Source organism: Manihot esculenta, chromosome 4, assembly GCF_001659605.2.
Source record: "Manihot esculenta cultivar AM560-2 chromosome 4, M.esculenta_v8, whole genome shotgun sequence".
NCBI lineage: Eukaryota > Viridiplantae > Streptophyta > Magnoliopsida > Malpighiales > Euphorbiaceae > Manihot > Manihot esculenta.
In genome coordinates this window covers 33,066,165-33,087,243 of record NC_035164.2, presented here as the reverse complement: position 1 = coordinate 33,087,243, position 21,079 = coordinate 33,066,165, and the positions used below count along the sequence as shown (strand labels likewise).

Sequence of the window (21,079 nt, the reverse complement as noted above, 5' to 3'; positions counted from 1 at the left end):
TAAGTCAAAGATTTGCTAACGCCATCAGAACCCCTGCCACTCCTCAAGCAAGCATATCCAGTCCATGGCCTTTCTCACAATGGGGAATCGACATCCTGGGACCTTTCCCCAAGACTACAGGGCAAAGGAAATTCGTGGTGGTGGCTGTGGAATACTTCTCGAAATGGCCAGAGGCAGAAGCAATAGCCACAATCACAGCTCGCAAGATGATAGATTTCGTATGGGGACATATCATCTGCAGATTTGGCATACCTAGAGTGCTTATCTCAGACAACGGCAGACAATTTGACTGCAGCATTTTCAGAGCCTTCACGACGAACATGGGCATATGGCATAAGTTCTCCTCCGTGGCTCATCCTCAGACTAATGGCCAAACAGAAGTCACTAACAGAGCTATCCTTCAAGGATTAAAGAAACGGCTGGATGGCGCAAAGGAGAATTGGGCAGAAGAACTCAATAGCATACTATGGGCACTCCGAACCACTCCCAGAGCGCCCACTAAAGAAACACCGTTTGCACTTGCTTATGGCACAGAAGCTGTAGTTCCAGTTGAATTACAGATCCCCACTCATCGAGTCCAATTCGTCAGTGAGAATACTAATGAGGATAAGTTAAGAAGCAACCTGGATGCTCTTGAGGAAGTCAGGGAAGAAGCCTAAGTCCGAACTGCCGCTTATCAACAACGAGCAGCGAGATACTACAACCAAAAGGTCAGAGAAAGAAGCTTAAAAGTGGGAGACCTGACCTTAAGAAACCTAGAAGCTACAGGAAAAAGAGCGGTCGCGGGCAAGTTAGCACCGACCTGGGAAGGTCCTTTCAAGGTAACAAAAGTGGTCAAGCCAGGGGTATACCGAATCGAAGATATGCAAGGAAACCCCGAGCCCCACGCTTGGAACATCCAGCACCTAAAAAGGTATTTCCCTTGAAATATTTGTAAAGAAAAACATTGTATTTTGACAAATATGAGTAAATAAAAATTATTTATACAAATATGAATTATCTTTATGAAAAACATTCCTCCATGAAAAAGAATAACATTCCTCCATGAAAAAGAAAGAACAGGGCTCAGAAAGATCCCTTGAAACAAGACCTCAGTTAGGCACAAAACCAGCTGAGATGACGAAGCGACAGTAAGGCCAATGAGCCTGAATCTTGTGCAAACACCTCAAGAAGACACAAAAAACTGCCGGCGGGCCCCGAGGTCACCCCGGAACGGCCGGTGAGGATCTTAAAGATGCCTCCCGGAGCATGAAGATCGGGATCCCCTAGAACTCCCGGGAAAACAAAACAAAAAACTGCCGGCGGGCCCCGAGGTCACCCCGAAACGGCCGGTGAGGATCTTAAAGATGCCTCCCGGAGCATGAAGACCGGGATCCCCTAGAACTCCCGGGAAAACAAAACAAAAAACTGCCGGCGGGGCCCCGAGGTCACCCCGGAATGGCCGGTGAGGATCTTAAAGATGCCTCCCGGAGCATGAAGACCGGGATCCCCTAAAACTCCCGGGAAAACAAAACAAAAAACTGCCGGCGGGCCCCGAGGTCACCCCGGAACAAAAACAGCCAGGGTCTCGTAGGACCTCCTGAAAACAAAAATGGTCGGTGAAGGACTTAAGGGCCTCCCAAAAAGAAAAATTTCCCCCTATCATATGAAGGGACGATTTATAAGTCCCGACCTCACAAAAAAGAGGAGCCCAGAGCTAACAAGGGAAAATCAGGCTCCGACCTCCTGAAGAGGTTCGGGGCACAATAGCCAAGAAGCACCGACCTCGGAATAGATGCTAACGCTAAAAATTTGGCTATCAAAGCAAAAGGCCGAGCTCCCAGCTCGGATAGGAATATATTCTCGAAAGCTCAAGGTCGAGCTCCCAGCTCGGATAGACTTATATCCCCGAAAATTCAGGGTCGAGCTCCCAGCTCGGATAGACTTGCATCCTCAAAAGCCCAAGGTATGAAGGCCAAAACAAAAGGCCGAGCTCCCCCTCTCAAAAGGCTCATAAACGAAGAAACCTGTAAGAGGATAAATGAAGGAGAAAAAGGCTATACTCCGAAATCAGTTTATCGGGAACAGACATTCAAATTCACAACCAAGAAGGAAAGGCTAAATGCAAAAAAAAAAAAAAAACAGACATGTTAATCGCCATTAAAAGGTATGAGATTTGGTCTCTCAAGACTATTAGCTAAAAGCTGAGCTCGCAACTCAAGATCAATTCAGAGCTTACAAATGAGAACACATCGTGTACAAATATGAGAAAAAGACATATGAAGAACAAGAGTAGTTTGAGAAAAAAGAAAACTGATATTTCATTAGAATAACTATTACAAATTATCTTTCTGACGAAGTGGGGGGATAAATAGTCCTTAAAGGACTTACGTCAGTAAGAACACCCTCGCCTACATTATTTCTACTTGCAGTCACATCTGAAGGAAGCTCGGAATCCCTTGGATCAAAGCCCTCAACGTCTACAACAGGAGCTATCTCTGACTCGAGGAGGAGATCCTCCTTCTCAGAGTTAGGGTCATCCTCCCCTGACTCAAGGACCTCCACGTCCTCCCCCTCTAACTCGGATCCCTCTGGGGAAGACTCAGCTGGCCGGCATATGTTCCTCCGGCAATCTCCTCGGGGCATAGGGAAATCATCCTCCCCATACCGCACTGGCTCGCCATCTGAGTCCACTTCGTACCTGCGAAGCTCGGCCAAAGGAGTATCAGGAGCGTGTCTGGCTTCTCTTAAGCCGCGGTTGTAGCCGGTCACATACATACGGAAGGCTTTCTTAAGAATAGCCGATTTCATTTCACCAGAAGCTTTATATTCATCGAGATGTTCCTCACAGGCCTCAGCTACAAATTCCTCAAACTCAGAAGAGTCCTTGTAGTCCTGAAGATAAGCCTCACAGGCCTGCTCGATCTTCTTTTTCAGCTCGTCAGACTCTTGATACTCCGCAATACATTGCTCGCGCACTAGCTGAGCCTTATCTTCAACATGCTTTACTACCCCAAGCAGGGCTGAACACTTGCGCTCTAAGGTCTTGACTTCATGGTTGAGTTGCTGGTGGCGAAGGTTGAACTCCTTAGCCGATGAAGCCAGGTCTCTGATACGATCAGAGCTCGTGCTCAACTCCTGCTCAAGGACCTCCACCCGAGCTAGGGCTGTTTCCCTCTGAGTTTTCACTTCCTCCAGATGAACCTGAAGTCCTTCAAAATCAGCCTTTAAGGCATCATATTGGCGTTGGACCTCAGTTTTTTGACTCATAGCCTCATTCCTTTCTTTAAGGGCCTCTATCATAGAGGACAGCTGCTTTAAAACTCCTTCGCAGCGAACCTCCAAGGCAGCTGCCCTCTCATCAGACACTTTGAGAACTTCGCGAGTCTGAGACAGCTCTGCTTCTAAAGACTTGGTATGCCCTGCTGTCTCAGCCGCCTTCTCATTAGCCTTCTTAAGGGCCTCTAGCGCCGAATGCAGCTCCACTTGGAGGGACTGGATTTGCTCTCGAGCAGCTACCAGATTACCCCTTGCGTCACTGGTTGCAGATAAGTTCTCCTCCAGACGCGCCTCCTCAATCCGGCGGTCTACAGACTCCTGGAGGGAGCGATCACGAGCATCCACCTCCATAAAGAGGCCCGTCGTCTAAAAAGGAAGAACAACTGTCAGAAAAAGAAACGAAGCAAACCTAAAGAGAGGTGAAAAAATAACTTACCATCAGAAGCATCTCTCTAATTGAAGACCCGAGCTCCTCACGAGAGCGAGATCGGAAGGAAACTTGCTCCTTGGTAGAACTGGCTAAGAGACCAGTCAGGGCAAGAAGACGAGGATCTGAAGCCTCTGTAGTTCCGCTGAAAATTCGCTCTCTGAGAAGGTCAGCAACAGCACTAGCCGGAGATTCAGGAGTAATATCCGACGCGTTCAGAGAGTTGTCAGAAGAAGACAACGAAGGCTCGACAGGAACACTTTTCCCCTTCCCAATGGAAGGAAGAGCTGGAGAAGATCCTGCGGCAGCCCTGGATTTCTTCCAAGCAGGAGATGGGGCAGATGTTCCAGAGGGGGCTGAACGCTTGTCCCCGGTCTTTGATGGAATGCCCTCAGAACCCTCAGGTTCAGTCCTCACAGGGGCAGGAGCATCTCAGGTAGAAACCTCTGGAATTGGGTCCTCTATAAGGACGATCTCCAGCCCTGTCCCAGAGGCCTCCTTATCTTTAGCAACAGGGGACTTAGACTTTCCCCCTAATACCCTTCCAGGAGAATGGGCAATACCCTGCTCCACTTGTTCAGCACCTTGGGTCTGCTCCGCAATAGCTAGGGAGGCTTCCCTCACGACCTCTGAGGAGGCTGGAGCAGATCTAGACCCTTCAGCAGGCTTCAAAGTTGAGCTCGATCCACCCCGGCTAGACAGCCAAGATGACTTGGTGCTACGAGAGCTCGGCTTCGAAGCTCTAGAAGAAGCTTTGGCGAGAGGTCGGCTAACCTTTTTGGAGGAAGCAGCTTGAACCATCTCCGCAGCAATCTCAGTCACTGAACGCCCATCCCCAAAGGCGTCGAAAATGGCATGCATATTATCCCGAGACAGGACAAAGTTCTTGGGAAACTTGATGTCATCCATTTTTACCTCAGAAGCTGCAAAAGAAACGAAATTATAAAGAATCAGCATACTTTCCGATATTATGAGCAAAGAAGAAACAGAATAGTCGGACAAGGCATTATACCCGTGTCCCGGATATCCCTAAGATTGGACACGAACATACACTTCTCGACGTCATACTTCCTCTCAACGGAAGTCAGTCGAAGCAGCCCGACCTGCTCAACAAGACTCAATTGGGGCAGCTCGTTGCAACCCGGAAAGATCTCCCCCCAACTTAGATCCACCTCCCACGTTCGGGCGGACTCTAATTTTAACTCCACCACAAGGAAGTTCTTCATCCATCCCTTTATGGAGTCCTTGTACCCCGTGAAAAGAGATAACCCAGTACGGGGGGAAAAATAATAGAACTTTTGAACCGCCCTAACCAGACGGAAAAAAGTGACAAACAGACAGGCCGTGGGTGTAAAACCCCAACTCAGGCAGATAGACTCAAAACAGGACATGAACAAAATAGAATTTGGGGATAACATCCGAGGAGTTACCCCGAAGTATTCAAATACCTCAATAAAGAAAGGGGTAAAAGGAAACGGTAGACCGAATTCTCTCTGCTTCAAGAAAAACACTATGCGACGACCCCCTTGGGGATTTACCAAACCCGGAGGGGGAGGGTAAGGAAGGACTATCCTTTCATTTGAAAGAGGTGCTCGAATGAAATACAACGGAGCATCTAAAAGTCTCTGGGAAATATACTTAGTTATGTTGGAGGGTGTAATATGCAACTCAAGGTTACCAACATCAGGAAGCTTTGAACTTGCCATGGAAGAACAAGGAAGCGTACCTGAGAACACAATGGGGTGAAAAATGCAGAAGGAGTTGCAGGAAGACAGAGAGCAGAAAAAAGCTAGTTTCTTCAGAAGACAGAAGGAATTCGTGATGAAAGGCAATAATGAGACGGCACGCTGATCTGAACAGTTTTGTCGTGGAGCGGCGCGATGATTAATTACTCTCGAAGTTTACCCTCTCAACGGTTAGATAAATAACCGGTGAGAAGGTAAAGGGGCAAAAAGATGATCGCTGGACTTCTCCACATCCGTCAAAGGCCAGATCCGTGATTACAGCCCATCAAATAAAAGCCCATTCGCCACCTACATAATACAAGCCCAACTCGCCAGTCAGAGCAACTTAGCCCGCAAGAACAACTCAACCTGCAAAATTCACCACTTCGCCACCTCCATGGTAAATACCAAGGAAACAGAGGGGCAAGTCATGAAAAGACTCAAAAGTACAAGCAAATGGGAGCATGATAAAGGTCAGACTTGCTCATCGCTTAAAAAAGTTATAAGATTTGACTTATTGTTATTGAACAAAGGCTGCAAGATCGGAAAGAGGCGATAAGGGCACCTCGGAATCATACAGAGCTGAGAGCTCAGAAATCAACTCAAGGATTAAAGACCGAGCTCACAGATCAGATTAGTCCAGCTCGGAAAACATAACTTGAGAGCTTGGTCGGCTAAAGGAGGCTCAAAGCTCACCCCATCAAGGATTAAAGACCGAGCTCACAGGTCGGTTAGTCAAGCTCGGAAAAGTAAACCGACCGTCCAGTTGGTTAAGTAAGCCCGGAGCTCGGCTCATCGACTAAAAGCAGGAGTTCACGAAATATGGTCAGCTCAGCTCGGAAAAAATGAAACAAAATTTAGTTGGCTAAAGCTACGAAGAAAAGCAGTATCAGTACTTCATCCATGACAAAGAAAGAACAAGTATGAGTAAAAAACAAGAACTTCATTAAAAGAAAAGTACATTACAGCACGTTACAAAGGCCTACACTACGGGATGAAAGACTATCCTTAAAGGATTTACATAACCACATACATCATCATCTACGTTTACATCACTGACATCTGCTCTGCTATCTTAGTCTTAATTCCGGGGACTATCCTAGTACGGAAAGCGAGCTCTACAGGTCGGCTGAGCTCTGTCTCGTTATTATAGGGGAACTGAACAAGTGGATTCCCATAAGCATTTCTCACTGTTCCCCTGGGCAAACGTTTGGTTACCCAAGTGTGATGCACGGTACATTCGGACAAGCTCAGATATTATATGCCGGCCGTGCACCACACATGAAAAACATAAGTCTTCGAGTTACGGCTCCAAGGAGATCGCAGAGCATACATTCGAAGGCATCGCCAGAAGCTTGATTGAGTGCAGCAGATCTCAGTCTCGCATAATACTGGTACTTCACATCAAAGGGAACAATAAGTTGATCATTCTCTCCACTTCCATTTATATCAAAAGAAGACGACGGGGGCATTGAGGAAATTTCCTTTTTCTTCTCGGAAGAAGGAGCAGACCTCTCATCAGCCCAGAACCTCTTTGGAGCTCGGACAACAAACTGAGGAGGAGGCCGGCCAGACGACCTGGGTAAAACAGTCTCAGCAGCTTGCCGAATAGTCCCACCCATCGGCCGCCCTACCAGAAGGATCTCCAAAGCACCGTCCAGACTCCTTAGAGGTAACATCAAATTTTCAAGAATTTTGAACTGACCCATTCTTATCTCAGGTTCTGCAAAAAGTTTCAAAACAGAGACAAGTCAGAAACAATTCTCCATCAAGATGATAAAAGCAAGATTAAAACAAACCTCTGGGGCAACAAAGCAATACAAACTCAAGCTCACCTCATTCCGTTTGAAGAAGGCGTCAAATGGATCCTTTGCAGATAAAATAGAACAATCAGAACAATCTCGCTGGAGGAAAGAAGCAGACAGAGAAACGGAAAGGAAGAACCTCTTGTTCCAGCAGAGGATTTGAGAATGAAGAAAAGTTAGCGTTGATATATACCCGGAGCCTGAGGCCTTAGCACGGGGCAAAACTATGCTAGACTCTAAGCTAACGGTGTCAGAATTTTAAAAGATAGTCATGGAAAAGGAAAGAAAGGACATGTCCAGATAATGATGACAGGAAAGCAAAGACAGCAAAGAACACGAAGAATGGAGAAAAGCCAGAAAGGGGAAAGAGCAGATAGGATTCGGAAACTGCACAACGACAGAAAGATGAAAGGATGTTATTAAGGCACCTGAACACGAACAGGCGCGGTCATAATGGTTCTTGATATTCACCCCCTCGGCAGTGGGAGCAATAACTACCGAGAAGGTGAAGGGGCAATTGATGACCGCTGGATTTCTTCACCCCGGATCAGGGGCTTGACCACAGCCAAAGGCCCATAACGTAGAGGCCCACGCACCTGATACGCATAACAAGCCTAGCTCATTCAACCTTCAAGGCCGGCCTCAACCAAGCTTCTTCACTCAGATCAGCCCAGTCCGCGACCAGCAGGCCCTCTCCTCTCAGGCTCAACGTCCGGCCCGACTCTCGGCCCAGCCCAGTATCCAGAGCCATACTCAGACAACCTAGCAGATCCGCTCGAGCGTACGCACGATGAGAATCAGAGGCCGTTACGCATGGAGCAGGCGGCTGATACCCTCGTACGCCCGAATCTGTATGTCAGAGACGCGTGTCCCAATCATGGAGAGGCCTTTACACGTCACCAGCAAGCATAGCGAAATGGATAAAAGGGGAATCCCCTCCCCAGAAAGTTTAAGTTTTATTTTTCAATATCAAAACTCTTGTAAAACCCTATTCTATTGGATCTCAGATCATCAATATTGATAGTGCTAAATTAATCAACATCAATTAATTATTTTTTATTTATTTATTAAGAGTGTCTATTATTTCAATACACAAAACTAGTATTTAATATAAACAATTAAGAAGATAAACCAATCTTTAATTATATTTATTCTTTCTATGCTCTGCCATAACTAATAAAACTCATTAATATTATTATTACTCCCTATGAATATTTTGTTTTTAGATTTGATTAAATTTATAATTTTCAGAATTTTAGTTTTTAATTTTTTAAGGAAATTTCTCATGTGAAAAAAATATATATACAATTGTTTAAACATATATCAAGCAACTTCCAGCCTGTTTCCTCTTTCTCTATCAATCCTATACGTCCCTGGACATTAAATACTCCTCCACTCCACTCTCTCTCTCTGTCTTTCTATCTAATATCGTCGAGGACGAGATGCCGGCGAGTACTGAGTTCCCCGGAGGACAAGTCGCGGAGCACACATCAGCTGAGGATTTACTCAAGAAATTTTCATATCGAGAACTAGCAGACGCAACTGATTCTTTCTCCGAAAACCATTCTCTTGGTATTGGTGATTTTGGTGATGTCTATAGAGGAAGCCTTCCAAGTGGTGAGGTCGTTGCTATTAAGAAACTAAAATGTAAGCAGGATGGTGAGCAGAAAGAAGAACTCGAGAATCAGATTAAGGACGTCGGCTCTGTGTCTCACCCAAATCTTGTTAAGCTGGTCGGCTACTGCCGTGAAAAAGCCAATAGATTGCTTGTTTTAGAGTTTGTTCCCAACAAATCTTTGAAATTTCATCTGAGTGGTGAGTCCTAACATACACTTTGGATTGTTATTATATGATTGCCATCTTATAAAGAATAAACGACATCGTAGATGAAAAGAAAAGATCAGAGTTGAAGTGGTCAACAAGAATGGAAATTGCTTTAGGCTCTGCGAGAGGTTTAGCATATCTGCATGAACAATGTGAGTAATTTTATATTAATCAAGACTTTTTATGCTCTTTTAGCAATTAAGTCTTCATTTATTTTCATTTTTTGTTCTTTTTCTTTTAGTGTTATTAATTCAAATTTGTACCTTTTATATTTATTTAGGTAATCCTAAAATCATCCATCGAGACATTAAATCCGATAATATCCTTCTCGATAATAACTTTAAATCGAAAGTATGATAATTTTTTTTTATTTATAAAGAAAAATAGGATAATTTAATAGTAATAAATAAAACTTTTCATACATAGGCATTTATGCATTCTACATATTTATTTTGGAACATGCATTCTTTTTTTCTTTTTTTTTTAATTATTTATTTTGATCAGTATAAATTTCAACAAATATTAGAGTGAATGATTTTTTTTAAAAAAAATTTTGTTGTTTAAGTGCTAAATACAGTTAAGATATCACTTAATAAAAAAATTAAACAGCAAAGTTTCTGAATTAAATTTATTTTAAATACATCATTTAAATCCATTTATAAGATTGGATAAACAATATTTTTCTTTATTTGATAGAATTTTATTAATATAATTAGTAATTTTACTTTTAAAAGAAAATTAGATAAATGAGCTCATTAATTTTTTATATTAAATTTATGATATATGTAGTAATACGTAATGTGTTATGATTCACAATAAATGAATCTTATATTAATTTACTTAATATGGATATTTTTTTCTTTTCTTTTCAGGTTGCTGATTTCGGGCTTGCTAAAATTTTTCCAGAAATTAATATCAGACACATCGATAAAAGAGAAGATACCATGTGAGATTTGATTTATATATATATATATATATATAGTACTTTTGCTTGTAGATTATAGTTACAAGGTTATTATTTTTTATAGTCTACAAAATAGATTTTTTATTAAAAAAAGTTAAAAAGGATCTTGAATTCTCAGCCGAGAGATTGGAGCACAAAATGGGCAGCGCTGTATTTGGGCTTAGACTTTATTTATATAAAAAAAAATTTCTCAATGCAAAATTTTTAATAGTTTTTCAAATGTACAGTTATACATACTTTTTCAAACGTGCAGTTACACCGATCCAGAAATTTCAGATGATCCAGAGATTTCAGATGAGAAATTGGATATTTATTCTTTTGGAGTTATACTTTTAGAACTTATAAGTGGAAGAAGGATTTATGAAAGTGATCTTGATATAGTAAATTGGGTAAGCAACTAGCAAAATTTACAATTTTTTTTCCTTCTCTTTTTCATCAACAAAATCAAAAAAAAAATAAAATAAATTATAAAGTTATTATTATTATTTATATTTTATATTTATCTATATCACAAAAATTAATAAAAGCGATAATTATTCAGGCGAAACCTCTAATGACAAAAGGAGATTCAATAAATGTGAACTACAAGAATTTAGTTGATTCAACATTGAAAGAAGATTACGATCAAATAGAAATGCTGTCAATAATTTATTGTGCAGCTGCTAGCCTATACAGTCCATCCTCAAAACTTCGGCCAACAATGGGACAGGTATACTTCAATTTATTTGATTATTTAATCATTCATTTTAAATTTTAAAAAAATATTTAAAAAGAGAGAATTAATATATAAATTATTTCAATTAAATTCTTAGATTTTATATAGAAAATAATAAATGTATTATGAAATGCAGATAGTTAGAACTCTTGAAGGAAAAATGCCACATAAGGAATTATGGGTTGTGGAAGGTAACAAACACTTTCCCACAATAGTATACTATTTAATGATGATTATATAGCGAGTTTCAATTAAAGATTGTTAAGTTGGTAGTAACTTACAATTTGGTAGTTATTCTCTGTTTAAAGGAACGCAGTCAGCTTCTAATGATGATATCGCATATAAACTGAAGACATATACATATTCAGAACTAGCACATGCAACTAAATCTTTCACCCAAGGTCGACAACTCGGCAACGGGGGCTTTGGTTCTGTCTATAGGGGATCCCTTCCGAGAGGGAAAGACGTAGCAATTAAGAAACTTTACCATCAGGACAGTGGACAGGACCAAGAAGAATTTGAAAAGGAGGTTAATGCCGTTGGCAATGTGCACCATGGAAATCTTGTTAAGCTGGTTGGCTACTGCAATGAAAACTCTGACAGATTGCTTGTTTTAGAGTTTGTTACCAACAAATCCTTGAGAGATCATCTAAATGGTAAGTCCTTTTCACATGCTTATCACACATGCCAGTTGCTCCACATGTCCCGGTGTTTAGATGTAATCGCAATCGTCAGAAAAGATCGAATTCGGACGTCTAACATGCGATACAAGTCCCTTTACCACTTAAGCATATATTGCGGAATTATATATAGCAATTTTATTATTGTTCCATTAGAATGAAATTTATATAATTGAAAAATAGAATGTATTTTATAAAATTTCAAAAAGACTTCCCTGTGTAATTTGGATTGTTGGTTATATAATGCTAAATGGCAATGCAGATGGAAGATCAAATTTGAAATGGTCAGTGAGAATGAAAATTGCTAAAGGTTGTGCAAAGGGATTAGCATATCTGCATGAAGAATGTGAGTAATAGGCTTTTTAGTTATTTTTTTTTTGTCGAGTTTTAACTTTATTTTTTTATTGAATGTTTTCAATCTCCATCGTATTTTCAGGTAATTCTAAAATCATCCATCGTGATATTAAAGCTGAAAATATACTTCTTGATGAAAATTATAAGCCAAAGGTAGATTAATCAATTTGACAAATTAAATAAAGGTGTAGTAATTAATTTAATAATTAAAGGCTTTTTTGTTAATTTGATAATTAATTTGAACTATTATTTTGTTCAGATTGCAGATTTTGGACTTGCAAAGTTTTTTCCAATAACTAATAGTGTCACTCACATCAGCTCTCATTGGAAGGGAACCAACGTGTAAGAAACTTGATTGAACACTGCACTGAATTAAAATTAGTCAATTTTTTCCTTCCTATGTTATAATCACTCTGTTTTAAATTTAGTTCTAGAATAGTAAGAAAGTGAAATTAAAAAAAAAAAAATTAAAATCCAATTTTTGTAGTGCCATGATTCTGACATACTAGAAAATTTTTTTAATTTTATATGCAAATTGCAGCTATGCAGATCCAGAAAATTACAATACTCAACAAGGTGAATCTATTCAACAACTTTCTGACAAATCAGACGTCTATTCTTTTGGTGTTGTGCTTCTGGAACTTATTTCTGGAAGAAAAATTAACGATGAACATCAAGTTGATATTGTGAAGTGGGTAAGATACTTCTTTGTGACGGTGCAAATATAATATTTTACATATTAAAAAATTAGAGAAAACTTGTCTACTACTTGTTTTGTCTCAGGCAAAGCCTTTGATGATCAAAGGAGATTCAGTCGAAATCAATTACAGTAGTCTTGTTGATTCCACATTGAAAGGACATTACGACGAAAAAGAAATGGAAATAATGATTTATTGTGCTGCTGCTAGTGTATATCGACCTGCTAAACTTCGACCAAGAATGAAACAGGTAATAAAAATTTGCAAATCAAACATTATTTTCCACAAATTGTCTGTCTTTCAAAGCATTTAAAATTTGAGAATTCGGAAGATTGCATAATCAATGCATCACCTTATTCAATGCAGATAGTTGAAGCTCTTGAAGGAAAAATGTCTCCCAGTGAATTATGGGCTGTGCAAGGTAACACTCTCCCACGAAGAAATATTTGCAGAATGTAATTCTTTTTCTTTTTTGTTTATTATATATAGCATTAGTATAAATTACCCCATTTCTTCTGCAATCCAGATGTTAAGTTTATATCTCGAAAGCCAAATGAACTGGAACTGCAGCGTCCTTCGTTGCTGGAGAAATTTGATTTTGATTTGCTAGCCGAGGCAGCTGGTCATTTCTCAGGAGAACGACGCCTTCGACGGCATGGCTCGTGTGAAGTCTATGAGGGAGAGCTCCCAGGTAGTGATCAAAGAAAGGTGGCAATTAAGAAACTTGATTACATGTCCTTTAAACAGAATAAAGAGGAATTCGAGAAGGAGATTATGGCCATTAGCAACGTTAATCATCGAAATATTGTTAATCTAATTGGATACTGCAGTGATGAGGAAGACAATAGACTGCTTGTTTTTGAGTTTGTAGCCAACAATTCCTTGAAATTTCATTTACATGGTGAGCCTTTTTCACCTTAATAAATTTAATTTTCAACAACAAAGATTCTACTGGTCTTAAAGGTATCATTAATATTGCAGAAAATGGAGGATCAACTATAGACTGGACAAGGAGAATGGAAATCGCCAAAGGCGCGGCCAGAGGATTGAAATATATGCATGAAGACAGTCCGTATTCTTTGTGTGGAAGCTTATATATTTATTTATTTATTTATTATTTTTTGTTGATATTGTTTTATTTTCAGGTGGACACAAAATTTTACATTTGTATGTCAAGTCCGATAACATTCTTTTTGATGATAAATTTATACCAAAGGTAAGGAATATTATACATTAAAATTTTGCTCAGTAATATTTTTGCATAAATTTTGACGTGCTTTTGCCAAAAGATTCAACAAAAATTATTTTGAAGCTTTAACTTATGCAGGCATCTTAACACCGTTAAACTAATTAAATCTCAATATTATGTTCAGCTTGCAGAATTTGGAAGTGCCAAGATTTTCCCGGATTCTCTTACTCATCTCTCTATCAGCAAATTTAAGCAAAATTCCGGGTAAATAAATTTTCTATATTTTTGTTGCATTAAAGCTATGAGATAGACATTTGGGGACTTGGGATTAGGAAGAAGAAACAAATTAAAAGAAAGTTAGAATATACTTTCTCTTATTAATCCAACTCCAAATGCAGATATATGGCTCCTGAGTATCAATCTACCATCAAGTTGACTGATAAGCTTGACATTTATTCCTTTGGTGTAATTCTTTTGGAGTTGATTACCGGGAAACAACCATTTGGTCATTTCAGTGGTCCCAATGACATGGTTAATTGGGTACGTAGGCTATTCTATAATTGCAATTTAATTACATAAGAAGCTTAGCGGCTTAATTAAGTGTATAATTGCAATCCTAATTTTGATTAATTTCATGCATGAATATTCAGGCTAAGCCACTGCTCTCACAAAGTCTGTTGGAAGGAAAGGACAAGTTGGATTTTGTTGATGAGAAATTACAGGAGTACAACACTGAACAAATGGATCGAATGATTGCTTGTGTTTTAGCTTGCGTAGATGATGATCCACAACGTAGGCCACGAATGAGTCAGGTAATTCTGCAAAAATATAATTCCACAGCGTAGACCTCGACATGTTCTGTTCTTCTCTCAATTTGGTCATTTGGATTGCTAACGCTTACCCTTTATTTTCATGCAAATTGCAGATACTTGATGTTCTGGAAGGGAATAAAAGTTTGAAAGAAACAATCAAGTTTCTAAATCTGAATCAGATGAAATCCGGGAATTGAAAATCCAGCAAATGATCCAGTTATTCATTTTCTTTAAAAATTAAAATTAAGGTTTATTTTATTTTAAGTTTCTGGCTGTTTTTATTTCGAATTCCACATTATGGAATGACAAACCAGTATGAATTTGACAAGTAGATAAATTCAGTTATTTAAAGAAGTAAATTGCTAGATTTTTTTTTTTCTATAGTTCATTTTTCCTAATTTTAAGGTATAATTTTGCATAATTATTTAAATTTTATTGAATCGCCATTATATAAGTAATTCTACATAAAATCGGTATTTTCCGATTTTTTGTTCGCACTTGTGATATCTAATTACTTTCTAGTTATATTTTTTATGTTAAAATTTTCCTATCTTTCATTTTAATAATAAAATTATTAGATTATATATTAAAAAAAAAAGCTAATAATCATTTCAAATAGTTAAATAAAGCAAGGCTAAGTAGTACAACAAATTGAAATTTGCTGTTTTCCATTTCTCACTTTTTTCTTAAATAAAATTTGCTTCTTATAAAAAAAAATTACGACTAATTGAAATTATTAATAGCTATCAGTATCAACTTACAAAAATAAACTAAAGTAGAAAAATAAATACGTTAAATCTCAGGGACTAAAAAGTAATTTTTTCTTAATAAAATTTGAAAAAAAGTCAACCACAGAAACAGACTCATGACTCTTTTACATTAACGAAAGTTCTCCTCACAATCCTTGTCTATTGACTGAGAATCAACCATTAAAATATAAAAAATTATAAAAAAATTCCATACGAGAACTAAGAGTTTTTATTTCTATAAAAAATAAAATGTCCGACTTGTAATTAGGATCCAAATCCTTCAATGCAATGACTGTCCGAGAATTGCCGCCATAAATCTGCCAAACAGGTCTGCATATTCTGAAAATTGATTGGATTGTATGGGAGAAATATCCCCACCATACAGAAATCATAAGTAACGATCGGAATATCTCTGGAACTCTTAATTGGGATAACAATATCTTCTTTTTCATCGATAGTCAATTGATACAGATCGTGTTCCATGAAAAGGAGAAAGAAGAAGTTAGGTTTAAGAAAGAGGAAAACGCGATAGTATCGAGTTACAAAATAACACAGAGCGAAAATTTTTTTATATATAAATTTATTAATAAATTTTATTTTATAAATTAAAATTAAAAAATAAAAAATAAGTTATATTAAAAAATATTTTTTAAAAAATAATTTTTAAATACAACTTATTTTTCCTAAATAAATAAATAGACCCTTAAAGTAATAAAATTTTTCAATCTTTCAAGTCATTAGGGCATGATTTTAACTAATCGATATATTTTAATGAATAAAAAATTATATCCAAATACCCATATCCCAAACATTAAAATCGGGACGAATTGTATCTAAATTTCAATATTAATTTGAGGAAATTAATTTTTCTCCAAATTTACAAATATTAATTACTATTTAAATAGAAAAGAACTTTCTGTCATGGTGGAATTTAATCATTAGCATAGTTTTAGCATTTCAGGTGGACAAAAATCAAACTTCCCCAAATTGATTTTAATTTGAATATAATTGCTTCAAATCTTGAAATTTCTCATATGCAATTCAGAATTACATAGTTACGAATATAATTTTTTTAATTATTTGTTGAATTAAGCTCAAATAATTATGATTTAATCAAATAAAATAAAATAATGTGTACTTATTTTATTAATATTCAAGCAAAGGCTCGAATTAAATCAATTTTAGAAAGTGATTATATGACTCTTGTTGATTCCAAACTGTCATAATATAATATAGAGGAAATTAATCGGATGATTTTCTGTGCAGCTGCTTGTTTACATAAATTTTTAAAATCTCGTCCTCAATGGGATCGGTAAGAACTTATTTATTATGTCCTTTTATTTGAATTTAAAAATTTTTCTGTTTTGACTTATAAAATATTTATTTTAAAGAAAATAAAATTATATATAATTTTATAAAATTTCATTTAATTTTTTTTATAATTAAATCTCTCTAATAAAAAAACTAAGAGGTTATTATTTGTGTTAATTATGTAACTTAAAATTTAAACATATTTTCTTATAAATTGAATTGTGATTCGATTTGAAAAATTTCACGATATGATGTAAATTAAATTAAAATATGAAAATTTATATTGAAAACGTACGTTCTCATTTATATTATAAAAAATTTTTAAAAATAAACTGGAGTTAGAGTTTTAAAAGTTTTTGAGAGATTATAACATTTCTTTTCATTTGTAGTGAAAATATTATCTTTGTTTGTCCTTGAACATAAATTTCATGGTTTAACTACATTAAATTTATTGTATTTCTTTAATATTTCACGATATATTTTAATTGTGAATCTATGTATAGAATTTTAGTATGGTGTGATTTTTTTAAATAATTTTAATGGTTAATGTTTAATTTTTTTACTATTTTATGTCCAGTTATTCTTTTGAAAGATATATAGGACGAGAATGACAACAACTAATTAAATGGTATTATATTTACTAATAAAAATTACTATTAAGTATTTAAATGTTTTAAAAATTTATTATTTTATCCATATAATTTTTAAATTCAATTAAAAAGTTAATTAGTAAATGTAAGTATTTAGTTATTCTATTATTTATATTGATAAAATCTGTTAAATATCATAAATATTTTTTAAAATTTAATTTTCAATATTTTAAATAAAACTATTAAAATGTTATTCACATTTTATTATTATAAATTATTTAGTCAATCGACTAATGAAAATATTAATAGAATAATTAAATAAAAAAGAAAACTTGAACGATCGTTCAATGTCTGTTAAAATGGAAATTTTTGTTGCAGATAATTGAAGTCTCACAAGGAAATGACACTGGAGCGTGTATGAGTGAGCAAGGACAGGACAGTAAATTCCAACACGATGAAGCTCCCCGTCCGTCGTTGGTTTTTAATTTTCATTCATGGCTTCGGAAAGTCCCCAACTGCTGAAACGGTCTTCCTTGCTGGGTCAGGTCTTCAGGATTCATGTCTTTTCACAAATCTACCCTTCTCAAGTAAAGCCAAAAGCCTCTTGTCGGTGTGAATTTTAATAAAATCCAGATTTTCAACGGAAAATTAATTGTCTTTTGGTTTAAACAATGTTTATTATATTTTAAAAATTTATTAATTAATTATTTAATTAATTTTATTTATTAAATATTTTATTATTTAATTTTTATAATATAAAAAATATCATTAATTAATGACTTAATTTAATAAAAATATTTATTATTAAGTCTCTTTGATATTTTATAAATTATCGCAAATCATTTTAAATCACATTAAAAGCAGACTGAAATTATTAATAAATTAAAATTATCTTGAATCACTTTAAATTGGATCGATTCTCATTTAATTTGAAAAATAAATTGAACTGTTAATTCTGAACCGCAAGAGATGAATAGAATATCAGCAATGTGGCCACTACTGTAGCGTCTCTGTCGGCAATTTGGATCATGTGCCAATTTATTGTCTATTCCTAAGAGCCCATGTGTGAGGAATTACCAACTTAATAGAAACGACAACAACGTAGAAAAAAAAAAAGTTAGTGGTTTGATTTAAATATGTGGACTTTCGGATAAGGATGCAAGTCTTATGAACAGATGAAATATTTAAGGATGCAAGACATCAAATTATTATCTCCCAACAGCCTGTGAAATTTGATTTGATCTCCACTTTTTGTTGGGATCAACAAAAATTTATATATTGTGTGATGGCTAAAATTATATTTTATTTGTATAACTCCATCTTTAGAATACTCTACTTTATATATATATATATATATATATATATATATATATTAATCAAAACAATAAAAAAAATAAAATTATATAAATAAAAATTTTTACCGTTAAAAATTAATGATAAATTAGCGATGATATGTAAATTATTAATATTTACAATTACATTATTAATTTCATTTCATATCATGATCGATAATATTATCAAAATAAATTTTACACGTAAAAAAATAACAATAATTTACCGATATATCTTGTCATCAATAAATATCATTGATATTTTTTTATTTTTTTATAATGAAGCAATAAATAAAGCTTGCCTTCTAATTAATTTTTTAATTTATTTTTTTATTTTTTATCATTTTTTTGTATTTTTTAAAAGTATTTTGGTCATGGTAAATTTCTCATCATAATTCATGGTGACTCCCCATTTATTTTCACTCTTTTATATTGTGTTTGTGTTTTTTCAAATAGTTATAAGATGTATTGTTAATAATAAATAAAAATCTTATTGATAAAAACTAGAAAATACTTAACATGATAAATTTGACTAGTCTAATTATCAGATTTCCAAATACATCCAATCTAAATTAATTTATTTGATTGGAAGTAAATTTAAAATTTTTAAATTTTTAAGAAATTAATATATTATCTTTCCTCTCAATTTTTCAGGATTAAAATTACTTTTTTCACTTTAAGAAAAATAACTTACTTATTTTGATGTGAGTAAATAGAAATTTCGAACTAAATAAAATCTTAACATAAATTATATTAAGTGAAAAAATATGATACTAAAAATATATCAATCTGATCAGACTTACATTAAAATATAGTGATATAAACTCATTTATGAGATATAAACGTGATAAATTCTTGAAAAGATAGTATTAAAGAAAATTTTTAAAATTAATTAAGACTTACTCTATATATTTTAAAATTTGAACATTCGGATATATAACCCTTAAATATTATTCAACAGATGAATAAATTAAATAAATATTTAAGGATGCAAGATTTCAACTATTCAAAAGGATGAATTAATGTCATTATCAATTAATTATTTCTAATTTATTTAGTACATTAAACAAATATGCATCCACTTCTTTATATTGAATTTTTAATTTAAGTTTTATAATATTGGGATGGTTTTAATATCATTAACTAAATTTCATTGGTCTTTCAAGATTTGTTTGATGTTTATGTTCATTCTCTTTCAAAATCGTTGCATAATCTCTTTTTAAAATCTATTGATATTTATGCAATCTCAATTACATGTGTTGATATTCATTTTGTATGATTGGATAGAACTAAGAATACGTTTGTTTCATGTAAAATATTTTTTATTTTTTACACTTTATTTTTAATATTTTAAAATTTAATTAAAATATTTTAATTTTAATATGATTTAATTTCTCTATATTATTAAAAAAATATATTATTAAAAAAATATATTATTATTATTAATCAGTTCGATTCAATTTTTTTAATTTTTTTTATCAAAATCGAATCGAACCGAAATAACTAAAATTTTTAAAATTAAAAATCGAACCGAATCAAAATAAATAAAAAATTAAACTAAAATTTTAAATTAATTCGGTTCGGTTGATTTTTTTGATTTGAACCGAGTACTACTCATCTCTAACGATAACTCTTGTTTTAATTTTTTTTAATTATTTATTATTTTAAAAATTTTAAAATAATATTAATTTATTATTTTAAAAATTTTAAAATAAAATTTATGAGCTGCTAAAATTTTCTCACCATTATTCGGCCTACATCTAATTCCCTTTTATTTATTTACACTTTAAATATTTTCAAATTAATATATACATTTTTATTTTTTAATAATTAGTAAATAAATAATAGGGTAAATTGCTAATTACTTTATTAATATAAGGTAAGATTTAAGAATTTCTCAATTAATTTAAAAATTAAAATTTTGGATTTTACAACATTATTATAAAAAAGTTAATATATTAGCTTTAAAAATAATTAGTATATTTATTCTTTATAAAAGAAATGAATTGAAGTAAAAATGCATTTCATAGAATAAACTTAAACAAGAGAGAAAAAAGAAACTATACAACATAACCCCGTCCTTAGAAAACTTATAATCACATAGTAGGAGGACATGTCTGAATATTAATAGATAGGACTCAAGAATGGCTGGCTAAACGTACAAGTTTGTCTCCAAACTATAAAATAAAAGTTAAAAATATAAAATTTTATTTTTTAATTTAAAAATATTTTAAATTATTATTAAAAAATTAAATATGTTCAAAGGTAAAATAAATTGAATAAAGCGGAATTCATACTTTTAGATTTTAATAAATAATAATTTTATTTAATTTTATTTTTGAACTTAAAAATCACATTTGATATATTTTTTTGCTGTTCTATAATTTAAGGACAAATCCATGCCCTGAAACTAAATCCTATTAATAATCTCTATTTAATTGCTCTTTGTTTATAAATTCTTACAAGAAACCTTCTGCACTCCTGGGTTAGCCTAAGCAGCTCTGCAACTTGAATGATGGGTTGCTGCAGAGCAAGAGACCTGACGCAGACTCCACTTTGACACTAGAGGTATTGTTTTAAACGACGCTGTATTATATGTCCATCAAGGAATTAATCATTGATCTCAAAAGTTGGTGTGCTGTGATTTT

The 21,079-nt window shown here is 34.4% G+C and overlaps 2 protein-coding genes across 4 annotated transcripts in view; both read left to right on the top strand.

Annotated features, from left to right (window-relative positions):
• The window catches only part of LOC110612731 (receptor-like kinase LIP2), a 67,820-nt gene extending 52,987 nt beyond the window's left edge, over positions 1–14,833 (top strand). For 2 of the 3 annotated variants that reach the window (XM_043955736.1, XM_043955737.1), the window contains 11 exons: positions 12,011–12,093; positions 12,293–12,446; positions 12,535–12,699; positions 12,816–12,870; positions 12,976–13,350; positions 13,431–13,517; positions 13,595–13,665; positions 13,823–13,902; positions 14,037–14,178; positions 14,289–14,450; positions 14,564–14,833. In XM_043955736.1, the coding sequence (XP_043811671.1) occupies positions 12,011–12,093; positions 12,293–12,446; positions 12,535–12,699; positions 12,816–12,870; positions 12,976–13,350; positions 13,431–13,517; positions 13,595–13,665; positions 13,823–13,902; positions 14,037–14,178; positions 14,289–14,450; positions 14,564–14,647 (1,458 nt within the window). In that variant the 3' untranslated portion in view covers positions 14,648–14,833. Of the gene's footprint in view, positions 1–10,540; positions 10,712–10,853; positions 10,909–11,025; positions 11,374–11,659; positions 11,744–11,833; positions 11,905–12,010; positions 12,094–12,292; positions 12,447–12,534; positions 12,700–12,815; positions 12,871–12,975; positions 13,351–13,430; positions 13,518–13,594; positions 13,666–13,822; positions 13,903–14,036; positions 14,179–14,288; positions 14,451–14,563 lie in introns of those variants that run through there. The other variant, XM_021753503.2, reaches the window with a different exon arrangement.
• LOC122723494 (proline-rich receptor-like protein kinase PERK15) lies at positions 8,471–9,961 on the top strand. Its single transcript, XM_043955776.1, has 3 exons — positions 8,471–9,029; positions 9,101–9,190; positions 9,911–9,961. Exons 1-3 carry the CDS (start codon positions 8,657–8,659, stop codon positions 9,916–9,918), a joined length of 471 nt encoding a protein of 156 aa, XP_043811711.1. The 5' UTR covers positions 8,471–8,656; the 3' UTR covers positions 9,919–9,961.
• Positions 14,834–21,079: the final 6,246 nt, after the last annotated feature.

Coding starts and splice junctions, on each gene's coding strand:
- LOC122723494 (XM_043955776.1), top strand. CDS start 8,657: ATGCCGGCGAGTACTGAGTTCCCCGGAGGACAAGTCGCGGAGCACACA. Junction 9,030..9,100: donor TTTGAAATTTCATCTGAGTG/GTGAGTCCTAAC, acceptor ACGACATCGTAG/ATGAAAAGAAAAGATCAGAG.